This window comes from Triticum urartu, chromosome 1A, assembly GCF_056163025.1.
Source record: "Triticum urartu cultivar PI428250 chromosome 1A, HENAU_Tu73, whole genome shotgun sequence".
NCBI classification, from domain to species: Eukaryota; Viridiplantae; Streptophyta; class Magnoliopsida; order Poales; family Poaceae; genus Triticum; species Triticum urartu.
In genome coordinates, this window is record NC_141873.1 from 452,709,982 (window position 1) to 452,735,505 (window position 25,524).

The 25,524-nt window shown below is 44.1% G+C and overlaps 2 protein-coding genes and 1 long non-coding RNA gene across 3 annotated transcripts; 2 read left to right on the forward strand and 1 right to left on the reverse strand.

The window, feature by feature from the left end:
- The first annotated feature begins 6,216 nt into the window (after positions 1-6,216).
- Positions 6,217-12,555, forward strand: LOC147991664 (uncharacterized). The gene is made up of 2 exons (XR_015603638.1): positions 6,217-12,012; positions 12,121-12,555. It is a non-coding gene; the product is annotated as an uncharacterized LOC147991664 (long non-coding RNA).
- A 459-nt stretch (positions 12,556-13,014) lies between these two features.
- LOC125529694 (WAT1-related protein At5g07050-like) lies at positions 13,015-15,661 on the forward strand. Its single transcript, XM_048694121.2, has 4 exons — positions 13,015-14,538; positions 14,634-14,792; positions 14,892-15,043; positions 15,133-15,661. Exons 1-4 carry the CDS (start codon positions 13,696-13,698, stop codon positions 15,392-15,394), a joined length of 1,416 nt encoding a protein of 471 aa, XP_048550078.2. The 5' UTR covers positions 13,015-13,695; the 3' UTR covers positions 15,395-15,661.
- A 3,858-nt stretch (positions 15,662-19,519) lies between these two features.
- LOC125517924 (65-kDa microtubule-associated protein 5) lies at positions 19,520-25,307 on the reverse strand. The gene is made up of 11 exons (XM_087524950.1): positions 25,026-25,307; positions 24,144-24,347; positions 23,772-24,026; positions 23,478-23,693; positions 22,650-22,805; positions 22,382-22,541; positions 21,353-21,504; positions 21,122-21,209; positions 20,698-20,771; positions 20,529-20,603; positions 19,520-20,021 (listed from the first exon to the last, which is right to left on the reverse strand). Exons 1-11 carry the CDS (start codon positions 25,092-25,094, stop codon positions 19,740-19,742), a joined length of 1,731 nt encoding a protein of 576 aa, XP_087381076.1. The 5' UTR covers positions 25,095-25,307; the 3' UTR covers positions 19,520-19,739.
- Between the last annotated feature and the right edge of the window lie 217 nt (positions 25,308-25,524).

The window sequence follows — 25,524 nt, forward strand, 5'->3', positions numbered from 1 at the left end:
ATTAGATCATCAATGCATATCATATTTTATTTGCATTTTGGTTGATCCTAGAAATTCTACGCAACTCAGTGACCCACGGAGAGAGTTGGGGATTTCGTTATTTTCATATTTAAGTCTTCTCAAATTTTGAGAATAGGATCATTTAATTTTATTTATTTTATCATCAATTATTTTTATTACAAAAATATGAGAGAGGAAATAAAATGACTTTCTCAAAATAAAGAAATATTGAGGATTTAATAATAAAATCAAATAGGATTTTATTCCGGAGTTTTTCGGTGTTTTATTTGAATTTAGAAAAAAATGCGTTTTTCAAAATTGCATTTAGGTCCCAAATAAATGTTCACCTTGTGAGGCTTGATTTTAGAAGACCGTGAAAATTTATTTCAGAATTTTTGGAGTCCGTTCAGTATTTCTTTTTTATTTTTCTTCCGAGCAGAATAATTTAAAAAAAAACGAACCGACCTAACGGGCCGTGTCCGACTAGGACTCCGGCCCAGCTAGGCTTTATAAGCCGGGGGGAGGCCCAGCCGAAGCCAGCGCCCAGCCCCAGCCGAACCCTAGCACCGTCGCTGCTGCGCCGCCGCCGCCGCGCCGCCACCCCGCCGCGCCGCCCCCCGCCGCCCCGCCGCCGCCGCCGAGGTTCGCCGCCGCCTCGTTTTCCATGCCGTCTTTTAAAAAACCCCGATCGGTTTTCGTCGGTTTTCGCTGGTTTATTAGGTTCGGTTTTTCTAAATAGATCGGTTTTCCGGTTTATTTATTTTAGCGAGCGTTCGTCGTTTTTCTTTTTCTCGGATTAAATCCGCGATTTTTCTGATCGCGATTCCTGATCCGATTTTCGTTTTAGTATAACTTTTCGCTCGTTTATCGGAATCAGGCGATTCAAGCGCCTAGAGTTTCATCTTGAAACCCTCTATCTGTTTAACTAACTTAAACAAGATTTTGCTACTGTAAAATTTGCCCTAGATCCAGATTACTAGAACGAAGTTGTTTTCTTTCGCCGTTTGACTTTCGTTGCTTCGTTCGATTTGATTCTTTTTGCCAACTCGAGTTCTTAAGTTGAACCTTCTGGTTAGATCTCTTATTTGAGTTTTACCTGTGCATTAGATGAGTACTTATTGCATGCTCGTTTGTTTGTTTGCGATAGAGTATCCGGAGTGCGCCGCCTGTTACTTCGAATCGCTAGGTTTCCCGGATCATCAGCAAGGCAAGTAACACTTTGATCATACCTTTTCTACTACCCAGTTTTATTGCATTAGATCAAACCTCTCACATTGCATGATTTGGATCTAATTAAATTGTGGGATGGGAAGTAGATGAGGTAGTACCTATTACCAGTTTATTTTTCAAAGCTTTGGGAGTTACTTCTACGTTTGCTTATCATGCCATGCTATGCTAGTAGACGTGGATTGGGTGAGTAAAATCCATGACAGATGTGAGATTGTTAATTAATGGTTTATCTAAGGTGGCAACTTAAACACACATCTGGGTGGATTGAGGCACCTGGGTATTCCAGGACTTGCCTGTTTTTCTTTTGGACCGCCACCCAGGCTCAAAGGGATCATGAGACTATTCATACTAGAAACTTCCGTGTGCAGCCACAAGCTATTATGGGCTCTAACATAGTTTACTAAGTTGTGCGAACTCTTACAGTGGTAGACTAGCAGATGTAGGGGTGTAGGTGGTACGGTCTACCCGATCGTAAGGTGCTAGCGCTTCTGAAAGATTATGTCTCGGTCATCCATCTTCTCAAACATCATGTAGTGCGAGAAACCAAACGGAGGAGATCGAGTCTTGTGGGGAAAAGTGCGCAAACCTCTGCAGAGTGGTAATAAACTAATCATGGTTAGCCATGTCCTCGGTTATGAACATCTTGAGTATCTAGTACCTGGATTTTCATGTGAATCTCAACATGTTACTCTAAATTAATTTTGTTGGGTTTTGTTCAATGATGATGCTTAATTGGGATTGAGAATGCTGTCAACCATTCTCAATGTTTAACAACTACCATGATAGTTAAATAAAATTATTCCTTTGAAGTAGGGAAAAATTGGCTTTACGCAAAAACTGTAACCATAGAGCTTTCCACCAGCCAAATATGCATATAGTATAGCTGTTTCATTCCATTACTCTCTATGTGTTACCTTGCCAGCATATTCCATGTGCTGACCCATTTTGGGCTGCAATGTTAATGTTGCAGACTTTTCAGACGACGATTAAGGAGTTTTAGGTCGTGGTTCTATACTCAGTGATGCTGTTGGAGTTGATGGACTGACTTATCTTCCAAGCCTTCCGTTGTTATCGTTATTAGATGGCCTTAAGCCATATTTATTGTAATAAGTTCTCTTTTGAGACACTCGATGTAATAAGTGTGTGATTGCTACTCTGCTATAAATCCTCCGAGTACTGTGTGGTGTCAGCATTACTGATCCAGGGATGACACCGGAGCACAGAGATCAGACTGTTTGAGGTCTGGTCGCTACATCTCCATGGCCGGCCGGCGGGGCTAGGCGCGAGCGCCGCCCTGCCCATGCTCCTTCCTCTCCTCCTTCCCTCTCCCTTTGTCTCTCGATTCTCCCTGTCTCTCTCACCTTCCTATTTTCTCTTCCCTGACAGGAGTAGGGAGCAGCACCAAAGCCACCATGACGTCGCCCATGGAGGTCCATCTGTCGATCCATTCACAGCTGACGTCCACGTGGATCTGGTGACGAGCTGCGCCGCCGCGAGCCATGTTCAATCTGGTGCTGCAATGTGCGAGGCACGAACTGCAGCGGCTGCGTCCTCGTTGACCCTCGTCCACACCAACGTGGGCCAGCCAACACCGATGCCGCCTGCTGGCCCAGATCCAATGCGTCCCGCGGATGGCCAACGGGGTTCCGGTCAGTGGTGGAGCCACAGATCTCGTCGGTGGCCAATGTAAGGCGGCCGCCGGGGACGCATGGTGGGCAGAGATGATGGAGGAGGTGGTGCGCGCCTCCCCCGGGCCTCCTTCCATGCTGCAGCGGCGGTGGTCAAGCGCCCGTCATGGCGAAGCATGGGCGAGGAAGATTTGGTGAGCTCCGGCGCCGATTCCTTTGGCTCCAACGAGCTCCCGTGCCGATTCCGTTGGCTCCGGCGAGCTCTGGCGCCAATTCCTTTGCTCCGGCGAGCTCATCCTCGTTCTGCGGAGGGCGTCCTTTCAATCGTTGACCCAGCGTTTTTTAACGCAATGTAATTAGGTAGTACGGCTTTTTTTAGGGATAATTAGGTAGTATAGCTGGCAACTATAGATTGATGATTAATTATATTCGAGATGAGACCGACCTTCAGTAGGAGTACTGATTTATGTTAATTACGGTGTTTTGATTAATTTATTTATGTGGTGTTTTTGCATAAAAAAATAATGCAAAATTGATATTTTGTTTACAACATGGCAGTGTCCGTTAGAGATATTTGGTCCATTGTGGGCCCCACATGTTAGGGAGAAGAGAGAGGAATGTTTTCTGCGTGAGGGTCCCACTTGGAAGTGTCTGGTGAGAGAGTGAGGAAGCAGGGGCAAATAAGTCCAACGAAAAGTCCATAGACGGTCAACACACGGTCAAACGGCACTAACTGGATGGAAACGTGACGGAAGGGCAAAACCATAAGAGAAGCAAACGGGCTTGGGCAAAACTGAGGGTTTTCGAAAACTAGGAGTAAACCTGCCGAGTGTGACCCAACTAGGGGTATAAAATCAATTATCCCTTGTTAAATTTAGGACTTGAACTTTGATGGGCAAAGGATGTCATTGTCGTTGTGACCATTCAATCACAGGTTGGTTTGTGATCACAGATACATAAACTCTGTGCCGTATATATTCGTCGAGGAATCCTAATATTTTTGTCGATTTCTGCGAAGCCAAGTGATGTGAGGACAATACACGGGTGCGAGAGGAATTTTCATGCTGGACTGTGAGGCTCAAGGATAACATTGTGGCCCTGCATACCTGGGCATGCATGCATGCATGCAGTTGTAGGCTTGTAGCCGCTGCATATGGATGCATGCAGAGATTAACATTTGCAAGTGCAAGGCTAGCTGCAAGGTGAGTAGTATTATACTGATCTTTCGGTGCAACTTTTGGCCTAAGAATCAATTGCCGCGGATGAATATAATCGCCGTCGCGCGAGCTTTATCAGTTGCAGATATGTGTTGTTTAAATAGTGCCGGTCGTGCCTGCTTATCAGCCACATATGTAGCTCCCACGCTGGCCGGAACAGCCATCGCATCGCATCGTAGATAACACGTCACGCGTCCACTTGTATTGTTTCTCAAGTTGATGCGTGAGTGCTTGCTGCCTTGTGGCCCTTCGGGTCTTCCAAGTATATATGCAGCCTCGGAATGTTCATTGACAATGCAATTTGAAGAAACACTCGCAATAACAGACATGATGATTTCTACATCCAGCAGTGTTCCTGTTGCCGCTATATGCTTTCTCTGCTGATTTTCCAAGCTGTCTCAGCCTTTCCTAGGGTTGTTTTCTCGTGTCACACAGGCGCTGACAAAAGGCGCGCGAGCTGTGTCGCCTGCTCATGCGGCCGGGCCAATGCCGCGCAGACACGGGAGCAAGCGGCAAAGCCTCGCGGGCGGCGGCGTCACGGCGCACCAGCTGAGTCCACATCGCCCGCCACTCTCGACACCGGCCGCCTCACTAATTCACGAAACAGGCTCTCGACGCGAGCGGCGACTCGGTGCCCGGCCGGGCTCATCTGCCATCTCCGACCGGGCATGATCAGTAAATACAAAATAGTTCAAAAAATTTATTTATTTTTGGCATCAAAGATGATCGAATGCGAGATGTGCATGTAAAGTTTCAAGCAGTTTGGACATCCGGGGACCTCCTTGCGCACATGAGGATCTTCAAAGCCAAATAGTTTCTTTGAATTTTCTACTGTTATTTTTTTTAATTTATTGTTCATCACCTGTAGATGAGCCCACGCTCAAACTTGAGTTATTGCCTCTTGCCCCGTTTTATAAATAAAACACATAAAATAATACACGACAGAACGATATAAGGTAATGAGGAATTTCTCTTACAAAGAAAATCTTGGGATAACTGATCAAGACACATGCACACGATTATGTTGCCGAAAAAAAATAAAAAAAAGGAAGGATTGGAGACTGCACCACCCCACGCCCTATAGGACGCCTAAACTCCACGGCAACATCCTCAAAAGGGGTAACGACGCAAAGCATCGTTGTTGCCGAGTCCGAACAGATAAAGGTCTTCACCCCAGAACCTTGGCACGGAGAGGAGAATCCAATGATGCCCGTGGGCGTCACTATCGCCAATGTCGAAGTACGGGGCTTTTACCCATCAACTCACCCATGGCAACAAGAGGCCCCTAGGACAACCGCGATGAGCACATACCTCCATATTCGTATCTGGACGTCACCACTGCCAGCGACAAAGAAGATGACCGAGCCACCCGCGCTATACCCCTCGTCACCCCACGACAGGCATAGTCACCACCGCTATCATGAAGCCAACAATAAGAAAAAAAACCAGAACATTCACTAAAGATCGACAAATGTTTGTGAGCATTCTCCAAGAAAGAACACCTTTTCAAAAATAATTATTATTTCTCACATATTTTCCTAAATAAAATTTTACAATTTATAGTTTTTGAGTTTTTTATATATTTGAGAATATGTTTTCCAAGTGTCATGATTTTCTTTACCTTTAAAATATTATGTATTCATTTCTGTGAACTTTTTTATTATCACGTTTTTTTGTTATGCTTCTTTTTTTTAACCCAGTGACGCAAGCGCTCATATATACGCGCATATACTCACCCCTATGAAAACACACACACACACATCCTATCCCTATGAGCACCTCCGAGAGATTGAGCCGGCATATCATATTGAGATTTTACGAAGTCATCATAGGCGTCTCCTAGTCGACGGGAATGTTTCCTCCCACTAAACGGCATCGCCAGAAGTTCTGAAATAAATCACCAGAGCTATGCTTTTTGTTGAAGTGTGTTTTCTGATGTAACTAACAAGAGTGCGGAAGTTACACTCAGATTACCAGGTTACGAGACGGACACAAGGCACTGACTTTGCCCAAGTTAGGACCTCTACGATGCGGATAACAACCCTATTCCTGCCTTGTATTGGATTATATCACAAAATGATATCAATGGTGGTGTACAGGTTGTTTCCGTCGAGTTTGGGGCGGACAATCTAGACAGAATGTCTAGATCGGATCCAATGGCTCTACTGGTCCATCGAGACTAGGGTTCTGAAGACCCTATAGTAATATCCCACGTCATGGACATCCTGTTGTAATTGCTAAGAGGAAAATGAATCAACTCACTCCTTTACTAGATGGCATCTGCTATTTATACAAGGGAAAGGATATCATTGGAAAAGGTGTCTGTTCAGAGGAGGTGCCTGTTCGGCAGGAACCGACGCGGCCGTTTTACAACTGTCCGCGGTTAGTACAAGCAGGGATTAATCCCATAATTAACACATGGTTAATTAATTCTAACACTCCCCTTAATCAATGCTTGATCTTGTGAGCAGACATCATCTTGATAAAGTTTCCTCCAAAACCCTGTGGGAAAAATGAGGATAGAGGTGTTTGATATGTTGCCAAAACTCCTTCAAACCCAGTAGGAAAAATAAGGAGAAAATGCCGCAACATATAATGATTATTGTCTGTTTAACTCAATATGAGAAAAACCCATAGAATTAAAGGACAATAAATATATCGTATATACTTTCTTAAAAACCCCGGTGGGGAAAACAAAAAATATGACATATGGTCTTGTGTTGATATTAGCTCATTAAAAACCTTCATGAGAACCTATAAAGTAAACTCATGAAGGGAAAAAAGAGTATAATATGATGCTTTTAACAGGAACAATTTAGGAAGATACTCCCCCTGATTCTTGCAAATTCCGAAGCCGTCATATACCAATTCCATGAACATATTTCCGGAATGTAGAAGTTGGTAGAGACTTGGTGAACAAATCAGTCACATGATTTGACTTACAAGATATGCAATATAGTGATATTGCTTATTATGTAACCTGTTTGCATCCGGGCAACACAAGCAACATTATCTTTGAGATAATGGTTGGTGGATGTAGCCATGATGCCTGTTTCGAAGACTCTTCATGAGAGGGCTACCACACCTAGTAGGAACACTAAGCTTGTCTACGATCTGACATAGTGGGGATCTGATCGATGTATCCAATGGTATTGGTGTTCACATTTCTGTGAAACTGAAAAACCAGGACAAAATGTTTGATGCCTTGGAGATATCGAAAGATATTCTTGAGTACCAACCAATTGTGTTTGGTGGATCCAATGGCTTATGGAACGTTGAGTCCCAATATCTCATTTCCATCATCTCTTGGTCTAAATCGATCTTTCTCTACGTCTAGAGAATGAACTACCGTGAGAGTTATGGATGGATAAGATTTGTCCACAATGAATTTCTCCAATATAATTTGGATATAGACAACATAGTAAACCATAATGTATGAAAGAAGGTGCTCAAGTTGTAGTAACAAGCGGTATTTTGGTTTACCCAAATCCTTCATTTTAAACTCCGTCATTTAGATGATTACATGTGTCATCATTGCAGACACGCAAATATGGATAATCATCATTGTAGGAGTAATCCTTGTGCATAAGGAACCCACTACGTCGGTTGTACCATATGTACCGACAACAATAAGTCGTATGGTGACTTACTGATACTACACAGTGTATGTTGCATTTTGTATTTCGATTCAGAATTGAGATTCCATCGGGAATCAATCATATATGTCTGAATCTAGTGATCCACATGGATATGTAATCACTACATCTATCAACTGCAAAGATAGATGATTTTATGCTGCCAATGATATAAGTTATCAGAAAGAGATTCCACCTCTGGAGAATAGTTGGGTATCTGCGTGAACCCTTGTGCTACAATACTTGCTCTATATTTCACCACCTTGTTGTTCTCAATTCTGTTTTCAGAAGAAAACTGGTGTAGGTATTGCTTATGAATACCTTCCCATTATTGAGCAAGATTATTTCTACCAAGATTATACCCTTTGCTTGAGTTCAGTCCGAGTGTTGTTCACACTTTGCCATGGCCATGGTCTTTGGATGTGAATCACGTGAACGGTTTTTTCAATCTAGTTGAGAAATGTATGTCAACAATTGTAGACTTCCGGTTATATGTTTCTCCAGAATCTATATATCAATATATAGTTGATGGAAATTTCGTTACCCATGGTGACTGCTCGCAATTTCCTAATGCAATTGAGATGGGTATTCCGATGTCTCGGTCATTGTGTGCACTATGACCTGGATTGGTGGAGGTTTCCCGTCCACTGGATGTATACTACCCATTAGGTGTCTGTCAACGTGAAATTGACTTGCATTTACTGATTCACAGGCCTTGATATCCTTGCTTGTAAGAAGCTAAATCCTGATGTACTATTGCCATACATCTCCCCCTATTGCTTCGAACGGGGAGTGGAGTGATTCTTATTGGTACCTTCACTCTTTCAGGCATATTTTGCAGGATTGTAGGATTGTGTGACACCTTTATAGTCAGCAAATGAATCTGGCAGGTTATTTGCAATGTGTTGCAAATGTTCTGAATGCATGGTTCAGATCTTTGAGTACGTGGATTTGAGGCAGAAATGTGTTGAACATTCTACTAATTCCCTGGCATTCTTTATGGTACTTGAAATCTCCCCCTAATGCCTGAAAATGTTCCTCATTGAATCAGCATACTGGCCTTGAATAACTCCCCATGTGAGGGGCTTGAGGTATTGACGGTAATACAGTTATTCCTCACATAGATCCCAACTATATGTTGAGGGGCCAATGATGTACGCCGGGTGGTGATATCGGTATGCAACCGAATTACCGCAGATAGGAAATACTTGGTAGATATCCACATATCAAAGATAGAGAGGAATAATATTATGCAGTTCTGTCATGAGCGTGTAAAACTGCATGACTCCAACGTAAAGTTGGTAAGTTGCAATTACAAAGTAAAGACAATGCAATGAGCTTAACTCTTTGAATAGGATTCTACCAAACCATTTTGAGTCTAGACATTAGGACAAATTGCTAAACTTCAATCCGAGGGCCATAGAGAAGGCACTCAAGGAGAATTCTGCAATGTTATCCATTCGATTTGGTTGAAATCGTTGTCAGGATAATAAGCCAATGGTTTCATGTGAATAAAGCACACACTTAAGACCATCATGTAGATATGTCTTTTAGAACCATGGAATACCTGAATAGTCTACTCAATGGTTGGGAAGAGCCATTTACCTCGACTTGATGCATTCAAGGAGTCTGAGTGGTTAGGCATACACTTTAAGGTGTGCGAGCCTTAAAATTTGCCTCCCTGTGTCACATGTAGTGCACACAAAATCCAAATATTGTAAGAATTAAGCATCATAATAATCATAAACCATTGGAATTGCTGATAGTTTCGGTTTCAACACAATGTCAATGATGACCAAAGCTGGAATGCCAAGTTTGTCATGCAAAAGACACTCTGGAAAACTATCTCGCATGCAACATGTGCTACGGGTTCTGTAGTATGTGTAGTACAACCCAAATGATACATAGAGAATGTGCTTGCCATATCCGTTGCATGTGATAAAGAGAAGATATTTCTCTTTGTTGTCGGCATAGGTTTCGCTATGGAAACCATTTTTGACGAATATCTCTATAGCTTAATAGGGTACGAGTTAAACTTGGGAAGCAATGAAACATCCCGACGTTACTCGAGTATCCACGGGGATAGTAAATATGACTCGAGTTGAGCCAACAAATACCTCATCGCATCTAGCGATTTTAAAATTTCTCATTTCTCTCAATGAGAGTGGAAACATTGGACTTCCCTGAGTATAGAGTTTGTGGTACAAATGTCCACAAGGCACATATCAATTTTCATCGGATTGACTCCCGTAGAAATCTATATATAGACATGAAGATTCTCAAGAAAATTAATGTCGGATATATATAATACATACAAATGAATTTGTATCAAAGTGCTGATACAATATATTGTGATATACAATATATAATGACAACAATAATCATGTTCTTATTAGAACATCATAAATGGACATAAATAAATAGATCACTAAGGAGACTAAGGGACTAAATGTATAGTCTCCAAACATGTCGGTTGATGCATATTCAACCATCATGCTCTCCATGCTCATAGGGTCTCGTGACAGGTTGAGGGTTTGAAGTGAGTTCCAAACCATTACCCTTGAGGTCCTTTGCGTCCCGGTGGCATGGCATGGATTGCACGCGCTATCTCATGGGATGCAAGACTGATCTTGATGTCCATGACCCGCTTAAGTAAGTTGTGGCCATTGAGGGCAAGTGCCTTAAATTGTTAGCCATCGATTACTTATAGGGCAAGCCAGAGATAATTAATTTACAAGAAGTAAATTAAAAATCATCATGGTTTTGTAATAAGAATGCAAAAATTGAACGCAAGTGTATAATTTGAAAATGCTCAACCTCAATTGTAGGAACATAACACATTGAAGATCATGCAGATCTCACAGTAATAGAGTTACTCTGCACATGGGCAGTAGATCCGACTCATTACCTTGTGTTTTCCTAATATTGAGGTAGATGTTATTGTCAAAAATTTACAAGTTTTGTTGTGCGGGAGAAATCAATCTCGACCGTTGTGACATGTTCATGAAGAATGTCAAAATCTCAATTGCAAATAGACGTATTAATCTCGACAAGTAGCGAACACGGAGATACATGCATTCTGGAATACATCGTACTCAACAGAAATACACCATTATTATAATGAATGGTAATGATGTTGCAAACTTGATGTTCAAGTGAAAAACTTGAATTGTATAGACCTCAAATTAAATGAGATGATATTGTATCAAGTTGCAAGATAATTCAGCAGGGTGAATTAATATTTTGCGAGAGAAAATTAATCTCAATCGCTATGAAATTATTTTGCGAGAGAAAAATATTCTCAATCGCAAATCAATATTGTTGTGCGAGAAAACTTAATCTCAATTGCAAAACAATATCGTTGTAATAATAGGACATGTTATAGGGATTGCTAAAAAACAAACACATTGAACATGCCACATATAATAACCACATATTTTCTGGAATGTTGAAACTCAGCAGAAAATGCAGTAATTAACAGGGTCTAAAATAGTTAAATACTAGTAAATAGTACTGTTAACAGAATTAAATGTGCAAAATCCCAGAAATAGGATACGGTGCACAATCGGTCTCGACCACTGTTCGACCTGTTTTGCAAATTCATGCAACTGCAAGGACCTTGATGCACAATGTCGAAGGGATAAGGTTCCTTATCCTCTTGTTTTCATGTGCGGATATGAAATCCCAATGGGGAATTTTTCTATGGCACAGCAGCCTTTCTAGACAGGCTCGCCGACCGGAGGTGCCTCAGCTTCCGTTGGGTACAACGGGCGCGAGCGCCGCGCGGGGGAAGGGGACCCTCAACGACGGCCTGGAAGGCTGCGCCATGGCCGGAGGGAGGAGCGACCGCGGCGCGCGCGCTTCAGCCAGCGCCGGCCAGAGGCCGCCATCATGCCTTCTGCAAGTGAGGCCTTGGTCGCAGGCGCTGCGTCAGATGCAGGTGGGCGTTGCTATGGAGGAACGGCCGGGGGCCTCGTCATCCGCTGAGAAGCGGCCGCGCCGTCACGGCCCGTCGCGCTCACGCAGTCTGCAGCCGTAGCGCGGACGGAGAGGGCCGACGTGCTTCTTGTCGGCCGTAGGCCGCTCGTGCCGTTCAAAATCGACAGCGTCGATCCATTAAGAGGTAAGAACATCCCGAATTGTAGAAGACTACCTGCACGCTTACAGTTCTTGTTTGGATTTTCAATCCATTGATCAAGGGTGCCTTTTCCATTCGTCTTTTCCTCCGTTGATGTCTTTCCGATGGAAGGTTGCCAACATTGTCCTGATTCCATCCCCACATGCTCGGATGAAGCAATTCTCGTAAGTGCAAGGACGTTACGAAAAGCAATCAATAATTGAATCTTTGATTAATCACAAGCAGAGAAGATCAAATAAGCAATCTATTGACAAATTCCCTTCTCTATGCAGAACGGCGGTTGCCGGTTGACTCGTCACAGGTCACAGCGATTAGCGCTAATTAGCCTGATCGTGTAGTGACGCCGGCCGCTCGGAAGCCACGCCGCCGGGGCAAGCCAAGGCCGCTCGCCGTTGTTGTTCGAGGGCCGTAGTCGGGGAGGCACCGGGTTCCGCGGGCAGGCGTTTCAGGCGTACATAACCGCTGCCTGGGATGGCCTATTTCTCTCATCGAAGAGCAAAGGGCTGATAACGTGTTAAGAGGAAAATGAATCAACTCACTCCTTTACTAGATGGCATCTGCTATTTATACAAGGGAAAGGATACCATTAGAAAAGGTGTCTGTTCAGAAGAGGTGCCTGTTCGGCAGGAACCGACGCGGCCGTTTTACAACTGCCTGCGGTTAGTACAAGCAGGGATTAATCCCATAATTAACACATGGTTAATTAATTCTAAGGAGGTGTTTGGTTGGATGATTTCTGCCCGTCATCTGATTACAGCATGATCTGAAAACGTTACGCACGTTTGGTAACGCAGCGCCGTAATCGGCTTCCATCGTAAACGAGTCCCGTCACACTTGCACTTGATACCGCCCACCCCCCACCGTAACCAAGTTGCGCCCGTCAGGCTGCCCCCTCTGCTTTATCGAAGTCGCCGGTTAGTGCCACCACTTCCCTCCTTCCAGCCGCCGGAGATGCCTCCATGGCTTCAGCTGCTGGCCGGATATCCCTCCATGGCCTGCATCTCGGTGAGGAACCCCATCGACGCCGACAAGGACGGGCTTGAGGACGACCCCTTCTTATCCCTCTTCCTTACCCCCCCCCCCCCCCCCCCCCCACACACACACACCCGATCTGCTCGTAAACTGGCCAAATCCCTCTCCATGATTTGTTTATTGCTCTAGTTAATTGTTGTCAAGATCATGTTAGCTTGTTCTTGGCTTCGATTCTGTGAGATTTTTTTGTTTTTTTGCAATCTGATTACACAGCAGATCTTGTTAGCTCTGTAACTTGATACCTTTACATGCATGAAACAAACAGAAAAGCAAATCCTCCTATTACGCCGTGATCCCACCGCTACCTGATTCCATTACCAGTCCCGTTACCTTTGGTTGTACCAAACACATCCTAACAGTAATCGCCCGAGCTATGCTCTCCTTGTTGGACAGACGGCTATTTGTAGTGGCCATGGTTGGTTGTTCGTCCGTGCATCGTCTTGATCTGTTGCCGCAATCCCTTCCGGACTCCATGGATGTTGGTGTAATTTTTGTTACCGATTGGGTTTTCTGTACCGTTATTACTAGATCAGATAATTATTTTGCAAACAAAAAAATTGTGCCCGGCATACTTAGCAAAAAGCGAAGCAGAGAAATGCACATGTGATTAGAAGTTTGGAGCAGAGGCAGCCGACGCAGGCTACACGGAGTTGCATATGGATAAGTTCATTCCGTTTCAAAAATATGGATAAGTTCACCCGATCAACCCGATCCATCTTCTTCCATTCAAGCACAGTAGCAAACAACTAGCTATTCACAACACACCAGTGGCACGCGAGCACTCACACCAGTGTGGGAATAAGAGCTAGCATCCCATGCAGCGAGCGAAGCCGCCGACCGGCGCCGGCCCCGCCACCTACGTAAGCTCTGGCCCCCACGGCGGCCCGGCGAACGGCTATAAATACGAGCCCGCGCCGCTTGCCATTCCTCAGGCGAAGGAGCAACGGGCACACCACACCACTCCTCGACTCCACTCCACTCCCCGCCAGCACTTCACGTACCCAGCCAGCCAGCCAGCAATGGCGATGCAGCAGGGCGGCGGCGAGGGGGAGACGCTGATGCAGCGGTGCAAGCCGTACGTGGCGATGATCTCGCTGCAGTTCGGGTACGCCGGGATGAACGTGATCACCAAGGTGTCGCTGAACCACGGCATGAGCCACTACGTGCTGGTGGTGTACCGCCACGCCTTCGCCACCCTCTCCATCGCGCCCTTCGCGCTCTTCCTGGAGCGCGGCAAGGCCCGCCCGCGGATGACCCCCCTCGTCCTCCTCAACATCTTCCTCCTCGCCCTCATGGGCCCCGTCATCGACCAGAACTTCTACTACGCCGGCCTCAAGTACACCTCGCCCACCTTCTCCTGCGCCATGAGCAACATGCTCCCCGCCATGACCTTCGTCATGGCCGTCATCTTCCGGATGGAGAAGGTGGACCTCAAGAAGCCCAGGTGCATGGCCAAGGTGGCCGGCACGCTCGTCACCGTGGCCGGCGCCATGCTCATGACGCTCTACAAGGGCCGCGCCGTGGAGATGATCTGGTCCAGGCACGCCCACCTCCCCGGCCCGCACCAGGACGCCGCCGCCGCCGCCAAGGACTGGTTCAAGGGCTCCATATTCCTCATCATCGCCACCCTCGCATGGGCCTCCCTCTTCATCCTCCAGGTCTATATATACCTAGCTCGCTTCCCGGCCTCCCGTCCATGTGACCATGCATGCATGAACTGAAAATCCTAACAGCTAGTGCTTGGTGCATGCAGGGCCCGACGCTGACGAGGTACAACGCGCCGCTGACCCTGACGACGCTCATCTGCTTCGTGGGCACCCTGCAGGCCATCGTGGTCACCTTGGCCATGGAGCACACCACCGACGTCTGGAAGATCGGCTTTGACATGAACCTCCTCGCCGCAGCATACGCCGTAAGCCTCACAGACCATGCAAGCACCCCCATCAGATCGAGACAATAATTAAACATGGCATGGTACTCACCATGAATCTCTGAATATGTATGTGTGCAGGGTATCGTGACGTCGAGCATTGCCTACTACGTGCAAGGGCTGGTGATCCAGAGCAGGGGCCCCGTCTTCGCCTCGGCCTTCAGCCCGCTCATGATGATCGTGGTGGCCATCATGGGCTCCTTCATCCTCGCCGAGAACATCTACCTCGGAGGGTACGTGCATCTCAATCCTCATCTCCATGCATGAGAGACAAGATAGAGCAACAGTCAGTTACATTATTATTGCCGTTTCTGGTTACCAGGATCATCGGGTCCGTGCTGATCGTGGCCGGGCTCTACTCGGTGCTCTGGGGGAAGCACAAGGAGGACGTGGAGAAGAAGGAGATCGAGGCGACGGAGATCCCCGTGGCGATCAAGGGCGTGGAGGGCAACGGCAGGATCATGGACATGGTGGAGCTGGACGAGGTGGAGCTGGAGAAGGCCCAGGCCAACGGCAAGGCGGTCACCATCTCGGTGCCGGCCGCCGCCGGGGAAGCCGGCATGCAGCGCAACGACGAGAACTGATCGCTGGAGCAAGAGATGGGTGGATCTTGATGCTGTGGTGGTGTGGTCGTCTAGTGCTCTGAGCAGTGGTGGTAGTAACAGTAAGAGTACAGCTACTGGTGGTGATCTGGTAAAACATATGCTGTGAGGGAGAGCTTTGTAACGTCTCTAGCTAATTAAGCCCATGCTTTTCTGTGAAAGCCTGTCTTATCTATCTGCATCTCTTGTATCAGCTACCCCCTTCAGAAGTCAATTATGACATATGAGCCATGATTATGCTATACCTCAGCTAGCTCTTCCAATCCTATATGAGGAAAGTGCTTGATCATGTCAGGCTATCCTGCTTCCTAACCCCGCGCCTAGTGCACAAAAGGAATCATAGTCTTTGGGCTCACATGATTGATTGGACGTGGGATTTGTGGGCAGGCAGGCAGGCAGCACTCCTCAAACTCTGAAAGAGAAATAACCATATCTCTTTCTGCATTTTCCATATCTTTTCAATTCTATATATTTGTCAAATGTGCGTTTTCGCTACGTACCGCTCGGATGCGGCGGTTGGCGCATAGCCATATGTATCTTACATTATTCAGCAACTTTGCCCCCATTGCATCTTGAGAGGTTAATTAAGATAATGCTCCCACCATACATGTAATGTTTGTGCTAGTGATTCCAAGAACCCTCTGTCTTAAGTAATTGGCAACTATGGCCTTAAAGAATCAGTGTTATTAACAAGTGATGAGAGCTGGAAGGAGCTAGGAATAAACATTCCCCCAGAAAAGAAAAGCATGGAATCCTACCTAGCGCGCACTCGCAAAGATTCAGTGTCAAGTCTTAAACCAGCATGGATCTCTTTTAGCCGGGAATAAAGATTCGAATCCGAGGTCCCATCCCCGAGCAAGTTGGTGCCCCAAAGCCCCGGGGCCAGGAACAAGAACAGTTATCTGAATCATGTGCCCCCTGCCTGCCTGCCTCCTCCTCCTCCACCACCTTTCTCATGCTCCGTCTTTTCGCGGTGTCAATCCTGGGCACGGCATGATGGACCCGGTCGATCGACGAGCTCTCGGAGGGAACTCCCTCCACCTCCCTGGCTTCCATTGCCTTAGGGGGAATAACAAGTTGCAGATGAGACTGAGATGTGCCAATGCAAGTTAATGGATTCTACATCACTGGCTACTTGGAAACCGAAAAACACGTTTCGCGCTGCAAATTGTCCAAGGTGATGGGTACATATCACTCCTTGTCCTGGATCCAGTTAATCATGTTTTCAGACCGATCATTACCTGGAGAAGAAGAAGAACAGCAACAATAACAGTACATATAATGGCAAGTTTTTAATCACGCAAAGTGTCATAATCGATCGACATAGCGTCTTGGGAAGACATTGCAAGACGACAAAAAAATGCGTGCTCAAATTGTTTGAAAACGCATTAGCCTATGCCTACACATGCAAGATACGTTTCAAATTGCAATTCTGCTTTATTAGCTCCTTTTTTCAGCTAGGACAGCACCAAAAAACGCACGCTTGTGACTTATCTGACTGCTTAGCGTGTAAGATGCTTGCTCCAGTTGGTTTTACGAGTAGACGATTAGCGAGTCTCTGAGCTTATCCCCCTGTAATCAGCCAGGGAAAGTGCTCCCACCGAACATCTGTCGACGTCTTGGAATAACCGAAAGCCTTCTATGTGTAGAGAAGCAATGCTTAGCATAAAGCCAACCACACTCATAAAATTAGTGTTTCTACACTCAGCCCACACGCAACAATTCGCTTAATCTCCGAAAACCAATGAAACTCACTGTATGGCAAGTAGGTAACCTCAGCAGAATGCTAAAAACAGGGGCAGAATTATGCTAACAGAATAAAGAGTGTAGGCCGTGATCTTACTAAGATACCTTGTTCCAAACCAGAAAATGATACAGCATGGGCATAAAAATAACAGCGAATCATCAGATGGTGATATGCCAGAGGCTAAACAATGTCACCCTTCAAATTGCAAAATATACAATACCCATAAACACGAATCGCCTTCTTGGTTTTTGTCTCTTGATATCTTGATATGTTGTAAACAGGCATCATGGGTGCTCTAAACAGCATGTATGTCTGGTGTATCATAAGCTCCAGCACAGGTTCAGAGGTGCAAAAAATTGTGGCCCCGTCTATAATTGAGGAATCCGTATCACCCGGAGCCAATAAAAGAAGAGATTCATAGATGACCAGGCCAACATTGAACCAAGGATAGAAACAAATTGTCATAATTGGTGGAACTTTTGTACTTTAACCAACACCCGATTTTTAACACGCCAAGTAACATCAGGAACCCTTGTGATTTAACTTTGCGAAAAATTACCAGAACAGCTTATGCTCAGTGCTTTAACTAACATGTAAAGCACTTTCTGTTGAGTATTTGTCGATATTAACGCCACCATCGACTTCTCGGGCACCCGAGGCAATGAGATCACCGATTTTCTGCTCATCTGACTCGGTATTCATCACCAGTAGTTCTATGTGAAGTGGCAGCAGACTCCCTATTGGTTTTATTTCCATGTTATACCTGAACTATGGTGTGAACTAGTTGTTATGTTACATTTGAACTTTAGTTTGCCGCTGGTGTGAAATAAACCTGAACTTTGTTACATCATGTGTGTTGCAGTATGGTTCAAGACCTACACGCCACAAAAAATCCTATCTTGATATCTTGATATGTTGTAAACAGGCATCATGGGTGCTCTAAACAGCATGTATGTCTGGTGTATCATAAGCTCTAGCACAGGTTCAGAGGTGCAAAAAATTGTGGCCCCGTCTATAATTGAGGTATCCGTATCACCCGGAGCCAATAAAAGAAGAGATTCATAGATGACCAGGCCAACATTCAACCAAGGATAGAAACAAATTGTCATAATTGGTGGAACTTTTGTACTTTAACCAACACCCGATTTTTAACACGCCAAGTAACATCAGGAACCCTCGTGATTTAACTTTGCGAAAAATTACCAGAACAGCTTATGCTCAGTGCTTTAACTAACATGTAAAGCACTTTCTGTTGAGTATTTGTCGATATTAACGCCACCATCGACTTCTCGGGCACCCGAGGCAATGAGATCACCGATTTTCTGCTCATCTGACTCGGTATTCATCACCAGTAGTTCTATGTGAAGTGGCAGCAGACTCCCTATTGGTTTTATTTCCATGTTATACCTGAATTATGGTGTGAACTAGTTGTTATGTTACATTTGAACTTTAGTTTGCCGCTGGTGTGAAATAAACCTGAACTTTGTTACATCATGTGTGTTGCAGTATGGTTCAAGACCTACACGCCACAAAAAATCCTATCTAAGCCCCCCCCCCCCCCCCCCCCCCCCTGGTTAACATCACCACTGCCTTTTAGAAAAGTAAGTCAGTAGGTAGTTCAGGCGTGTCGTCTTGCGAGGGAAGGAGTAATTTCTTCCACTTTCTAAGTTGAAAACCACCTGGCTACTGCTGTGCTCGAGGATAATAACAGACCTAGTGGTAGTAATTAACAATGAGCACTATTCTTGGTTCCAAGGTCGCATTTTATTAAGTTCCGCACTGAAGGAACACCCATAACTTCAACTAAAATGCCAACTTGATCAATGCTACTTTGGGATCAGATCTTGGGGGCATATGTCACTGAATTCTTTAGCTGGAGATTTACTGTGACTTTACCTGCTGGATTAGCAACAAGAGGTAAAGAGGAGAGGAGACATGAAGCACCAAAGCTGCCTTTAGAATCAATGGAATGACCAGGCAAGGCACACTAACATTTAGTGTGCTTGAGTGAGATCATTATACTGGAACTGAGCACAGGCAACAACTACTAATGAAGGCTGCGCATGAGGGAAAAGAACTACGGCTCAGAAGGAATCTAAGAATGTTCGGTCATGTGATGGCAAATTTCAAATTCACACTGACATATTTCCAAAATTTCCCAACGGTTTTGTTGATGACTTCTAGTCATTAAACATTGACACTAGAAGGTAAGAGTTTCTAAACATGAGATGGGCTTCTCGATAAGGCAACAAACTGCTGAATCATAACCCTGACTGGACCAGCAAGAACTGTGCTTTTTTTCACAAAAAGATAACCAGAGGTCAAAATATAAAACTGAAAGCTTCTTCAGCGCAAATATCTGAGATAATGATCGAGTTTCTATTCTGCAGAAGCTGAATTGCAGCACAAATAGGCAGGAAAAGGAGCACAAGCATTGTGCAGGAGCAGAAACAGGTTTTGCATCAGAGTTAAGATCAACGATTCGAACAATTCAAGCATTAACAAGCAGTTAACCTATATGAGACCAAACGTATGAAAGTACAGGCTAGAGGCCCCAACTAGTCAGAGGTGGTTACATTTTCACATGTAAGAATTGTCTGAGCAATCCTTGGGAAGAGAAACATAATTTGCCGGTATAGAAGCAGCTGTCTTGCCAGTATCCTTCATTTTTCCACAAGACGAGCCTCCCTTGCGTGAAACTGGGGTAGACACACGACGGCTGTTAGGAGTTCCACCAACAATGTTGACATTAGTACTCTGCCCAAGAGGTTTCCTTGCCGAAAGCGGGCGCATAGGACTAGGCTTTGCTCCATATGGCGCACCTTGTTCTGCTGCAAACTGTTCTTGTAGTTTCTTAAGTTCCTGAAGATAGTTAAAACATTTCAGCAACCCATTAGAGTTGAAACTTGTAGCAGGAAAGCCAACCTACAAGGTAACACACCCATCCTAACTCTCCTATCAACTCCCCAAATAATTGATGTGGAGAAGAGAACAAAACATCTAACATGTGATATGGTGAATGAGAATTGTAAGAGGCAATTTGAACTATCCTAACGAGGGAATGGCTCATGATACTGAGCCAGATTTGAATATATATCTCCAGAAATGTTATCAGAGAAGATTTCAAGAAAGCTAAAGAGGGAAACTACAAAGACACCAGACACACACACTGATGAATGTGACTGATTGAGTGGAACAAGAGGCATGGAAAATACTTGAAACAGCTATTACTTGTTTTATCATTTATATTCATGATACTGAGCAAGGTTAGAATATATATCTCCAGAAATGTTCTCAAGAAGCTAAAAAAAGAGGCCGAACACACTGATGAACAAGGATTGAATGGAACAAGAGGCATGGAGAACCAACCCGTGATCGACGTTTTTCCTCTTCCTTTTGTTGTCTTTCAGAGGTGTATTTTTCTAAGCTATCCAAAAGCCTCTTCTGTAAATGAATGCGGCGAATGTTACATAATTAAGATGAAATTGGCAAATTGAAACATATTCGTTTGAAAAGAGCATTTGGTAACTGAACTTGCCTTATCATACATAAATGACATGCCCTTCTCCTTTTCCCAAGCTTTAACTTTAGTAGTCAAATTTTCCAGCAGGGCTATATGGTAAAACAATATTGAAAGTGAGAAACAGAAAAGAGTGTCACAGATAGTTAAAATGTTATAACTGCCATGCTCATTGTAAATTTAACTAACTGGGTGTACCTGACTAACAGGTGCATCAAATGACCCATAAGCATGTTTCCAGAAGATTTCACATTGTTGAATATTTTAAATAAAACTTCAGTTATGTCCAACTATAGTATTCATCTAGAACAAATTAAGCAGCAGGTAAAATTGAACATACTCACAGCTATTGTCCAAGTAATCCAAAATAATAATCACGTGAAGGCTCATCCAAACAATAGAAATTTCCAGTAGAAACACACACAAAAGTATAGAGGCATACATGGAATTTTGCTGACCAATACCCTTGCCTTCTCCGCGCGCTTGAGATTTATGTGAGCTCCTCGACCAGCATTATAGCGATTTTGATCCTGAAATTGAAACCATATAGATGGTCTATGGCAGATGCAACAATGTAATACTTTGACTAAAGATAACTAGCTGGTCGATTAACCATTGGAACAAGTATAGACCAAAGAGCATTTAAAGATAAGAAGGAAAAAAATCAATTTACCCCCTCATATTCACCGAGCCAACCCTCCTCTTCAGTTGCTGATGTCCATTTTTCCACCTTTTCTAGAATGTCCTTTCTGCTTAGAGCAAGATCTCTTGCTTCTGCAATTCGGTCATCCATATCTGTAAGCAGCTCTGAGAGATCTGCTCTACCTACAAAACAAAGTTTATACATTGTGAAATTCAACAGATAACAGTACTGTGCCATTAGGGAATAAACTAAGAGCAATATGGTAACAGTAAAATGTCTTCCTTTAGGAAACTACCGTTGAGATACTTAGTAAAAACAACTGAGTACTTCTAAAAATAACCTCATGTTTGAGTATTATCAGCCTTTACTTATGCAATTAAATATTGCCATTTATTTTAGACTTTTTGTATGTCAATGATATTTTCCACATTACCAGATGATTTTGATGATTAAATCCAGTTGTTTCTGGAGATGTTTTTTTATCATGATTAATGATCCACAACTTTTATGCCTTGATGCTTCGAGTCTAGTAGAAATATGCAATTGTGCTGGGTCAATTGCCAAGGGAAATAAGTTGCTATGATGGATATGTTAAAAGTAAAGGAACTGAGTGCTCCAAGTTTAAAACTTGTGTCTGATGTGCCAACAAATCCAGAACAGTAGCTCAAAAAACTTACTGTAAGAAACAAAGACAGCTTTTAAACAGAACAATATTAAGAAACCAGCATTTCAACAGAACAGAAATTTTCTCATCCAACCGCCCATTACTGCATGCTCTTTTAGTTTTCATAAGAGCTTATTCAATTTTTGTGTCAAAATTGATCTGCCTAAGTATTCAAGCTGACACTAGAAGACATAAAGTTGAAAGACAGTTCAGAACCTACCATTGCATTTGACTAAGAAATTCACAGAATTTTAAGGTGAGACAGAAACGGCAACGTTATATAACTAAGGAGCACCAGTTAAATCATGCATCAGGTAGTTCTTAATGGAAACAAACTGTATAAAATAACTTCAGTTATGTATCTTCAGGATGAAAGGCATGGGAAAGAAGTGAACCAGAATCAATAAGTTCAGTGAGAATCTGCCACTCATGATCGCTGTCAATATGCATGTGAACACTTCTGTAGATTTCTTCAAGCTGAGTCATTTTCTTTAAGACAAGCTCTTTCATTTTGCTAGCTTTCAAATGCTTCAGTCTCTTGACCTCAACCTCTACCTAAACGAGGGGGAAAGGAATTTTACATGAAAATTAGTATAATTTGAAGAAATTAGCTTGATGAAAATCCAAAGAAAATAAGTAAATAAATAGACAATCAATTGTAACCTTCTCAATAAGGTCATGTGCAAGGCATCCTTGGGGCATCACTGTATTGGGTGAGACTGAAATCAAAGAGGTAACATGATCAAAGCATTTCTGTTCATCTAATGGTGTGTCCATTAGACTCCATAACTCAATGAGTGTGCTTCCAAGATCTTGTAGCTGCAATAGATAATGCAAATTTCAACAATGTGGATCTTTGATACAAAGAAATATGGAACAATATTTAGCAGAAGTTGAAAGGAAGCATGCTAAAGTGCACAAGTCCATAAACCATACACTGGTCAAGAATTAAACAGAATTAGGATGGCAATTACAGTATGAATGTATGATTGATTGAAGATTCTGAGCACTGCCCAATAAACAAATAGACAAATGTCAAACCATGTCATGTATAGTGTATGTGAATCATAATGGAATGACATAAAACCAAAGAAATTATACTACAAAAGGTTTAGAAAAAAATCATGATACGCTTTGCTAAGCTGAATCGCACCATAATGTCAAGTCTCCAATTCAATGACTCGCATACTGGAGGTCAAATAGTAAAACAATATACGCCAAGGTGAAAGCATTGAAGTAAGATACATGCAGACTCGTGCTTTTATTAAATGTACAGGTACATCGAATCATAAGAGTGACAACCAAGACAACATATTCAACAGTTCAGAAAATAAATCATGATATGATTTGCCAGGTCAACTACTCAAACACAATGCCAGGCCCATACTGGAGGTCAACAGTAAAAGAAATATACACTAAGGTGAATACATTAAAGATACACACAGACCCATACTTTTGTTAAATGACTAGCATGAACAGAAACATCAGTACCTTCCGGAGCCTCTGTTTCTTTTCTTGATTTAGTGCATGAAGTTTTCCTGCAAGCCTATCAAGTGTGCTATCACTTATACTCATGGATTTGATTCTTTCCAATTCGACAAAGCTGGGATGAACTTCATATAATGTCTTCTTAAGATCAAGAGACATCATGTTGCACATTTCATTAATACACTTGATCTGACTATCAATCTTTTGCAGTCTGAGATTCTGAAAACATCAGGACAAACAATTTAAGCGTCAGAGTTGAAAGATGCAGGAATGATAGGCTTATACCAGGTGCCTAACCTTTTCGGTCTGGAGCTCATTAAGCTGGGTTTTCAGTTCAGCTAGTCTTCCTGTAGATAGGTCAGTCTCATCCACTAAAGGAGCTGCAGGATCCCCATGATTTATAGTTCCTGAAATCTCGGCTTGTAGACGAACTATATGCAGCTGAACAGCCAAAAATTCATTTATGCGCTCATCTCTCCGGCGTCTCAGATCGTCCAGAACTGGCTCTAGTTTTGCAAGTTGTTCGATTAATGTACCCCCAAGCTTCTCTACCTAAAGAACAAAAGACAAACATAACACATAAGACTGGAGCATGATATCAGCAAAAGGCATGGAAGGGATCAGGAAATAATATATTTTTTGAAAGGATCAGGAAAAAAAACCACTGACCCTAGAAAAGGATTCACGCTCTCCCAGAGCAGAAAGTATCTTTTCTATCTCAGCTTCACCCAAGGACATCGCTTGAAGCAGGTCTGCCTTTTGCTTTCTAGTTTGTTCCACTTTCTTCCTGTAAACATTGAGGCAATCCTCCTCCAACTGCAAGATCATCCTATCTCTTTCCAGTTCATCCGGGCCTATCTCTCCCCATAGTTCCTGAATCAACAAATGCAATCTTCAGCAAAAGGCTGACAGCACATACGGCAATTACATGAGAAGTGATGCTTAAAGACACAAAAGGATAAAAGAAAACTGGATACATAGCAGTTAGCACCAGCAGACAATGAGGCAAACATGAAAAAAGGGGGAAATTATGGGCAACGGCTTACCAGAATCATAATCACGGACCAATTAACTACCACAAGCAGTACAACAACCATCAGTAAGCACCGAGAGATGCAATGTGACAACCGAATTCGGGGATTAGGCAGCAAAATAACCACGACCAAGAAAACATCAAGAGATGCGCAGGTCACAGCCGAATTCGGGGACTAAGCAGCGAAATAACCAAGATCTTTCATTCAACCAAGAAAGCATCAAGAAACACAAAATCTACCCCCGATTCCAGCACGCAGTTAGGAACCGCAAGACACGACAATAGGAGCCCGATCCCTCGCGCAGACGTACACTTTGAACCCCCAGCACGCGTCCACCCGCTTCAAGCAAGTGCCCCGACTCCCTTCCGCGGCGCCTACGACCACCGGCACCACAACTTTCCGGCAAACGACGCATGACGAACGCGACGAAACGAAGGCCCGGCCGGCCCTTTCCCCATGAAACTAGCACCAAAGTCGTGCGCCACGAACTGGAATCACGGGAGAGGCGGAACCGTACCTGCAGTTCCTGGAGAAAGGAGCCGCAGGAGGCGCGCGTGGGCGGCGGCGGCGACGGCCGAGCCGCCATGGACGAGGACGCCGGGGCGATCGAAGAGGGGCTGGATAGATCTGGGCTCTGGGAGTAGTCTGCGGGCGCTCCCTCGCCTAGGTTTATAGGGAGGGGGCAGAGGGGTTTGAAAGGGGAGGAGCGGGAGGAGGAAGGGGAAGGGGAACGATGGGGACGACGAAGGGGGGAGAGGATTTGAAAGCGGGTGCGGCGTTCTCGCCGACTTTGCTGGGCCGTGATTGAAATTGAAATTGAAACCGGTGGGGTTGTTATTACGCTCTAGGCGGCCTAGTCTACTCTGATTGATTGATCGATCCCGAGCAAGTGGCGTTCAAAATCTCCCTGGTCTTCGTTTGTGTATCTTCGGGTCGGATCCTTCTCATCTACACTCCTCGTCTACGCGGTTGCTATCCTGGTGCATTTGTTCTATGGGTTTTTAGTATGATGATTT

What these genes read in the sequence shown, in the direction of transcription:
- LOC125529694 (XM_048694121.2), top strand. Translation starts at nt 13,696, where the DNA reads ATGCAGCGAGCGAAGCCGCCGACCGGCGCCGGCCCCGCCACCTACGTA. An exon ending in TCCTCGCCGCAGCATACGCC is followed by an intron (nt 14,793 to 14,891) that starts GTAAGCCTCACA and finishes GTATGTGTGCAG; the next exon opens with GGTATCGTGACGTCGAGCAT. An exon ending in GAGAACATCTACCTCGGAGG is followed by an intron (nt 15,044 to 15,132) that starts GTACGTGCATCT and finishes TCTGGTTACCAG; the next exon opens with GATCATCGGGTCCGTGCTGA.
- LOC125517924 (XM_087524950.1), bottom strand. Translation starts at nt 25,094, where the DNA reads ATGGCGGCTCGGCCGTCGCCGCCGCCGCCCACGCGCGCCTCCTGCGGC. An exon ending in CACTGAACTTATTGATTCTG is followed by an intron (nt 21,505 to 22,381) that starts GTTCACTTCTTT and finishes TTTGTTTTGTAG; the next exon opens with GTAGAGCAGATCTCTCAGAG. An exon ending in ATTGGTCAGCAAAATTCCAT is followed by an intron (nt 20,772 to 21,121) that starts GTATGCCTCTAT and finishes TTTACCATATAG; the next exon opens with CCCTGCTGGAAAATTTGACT.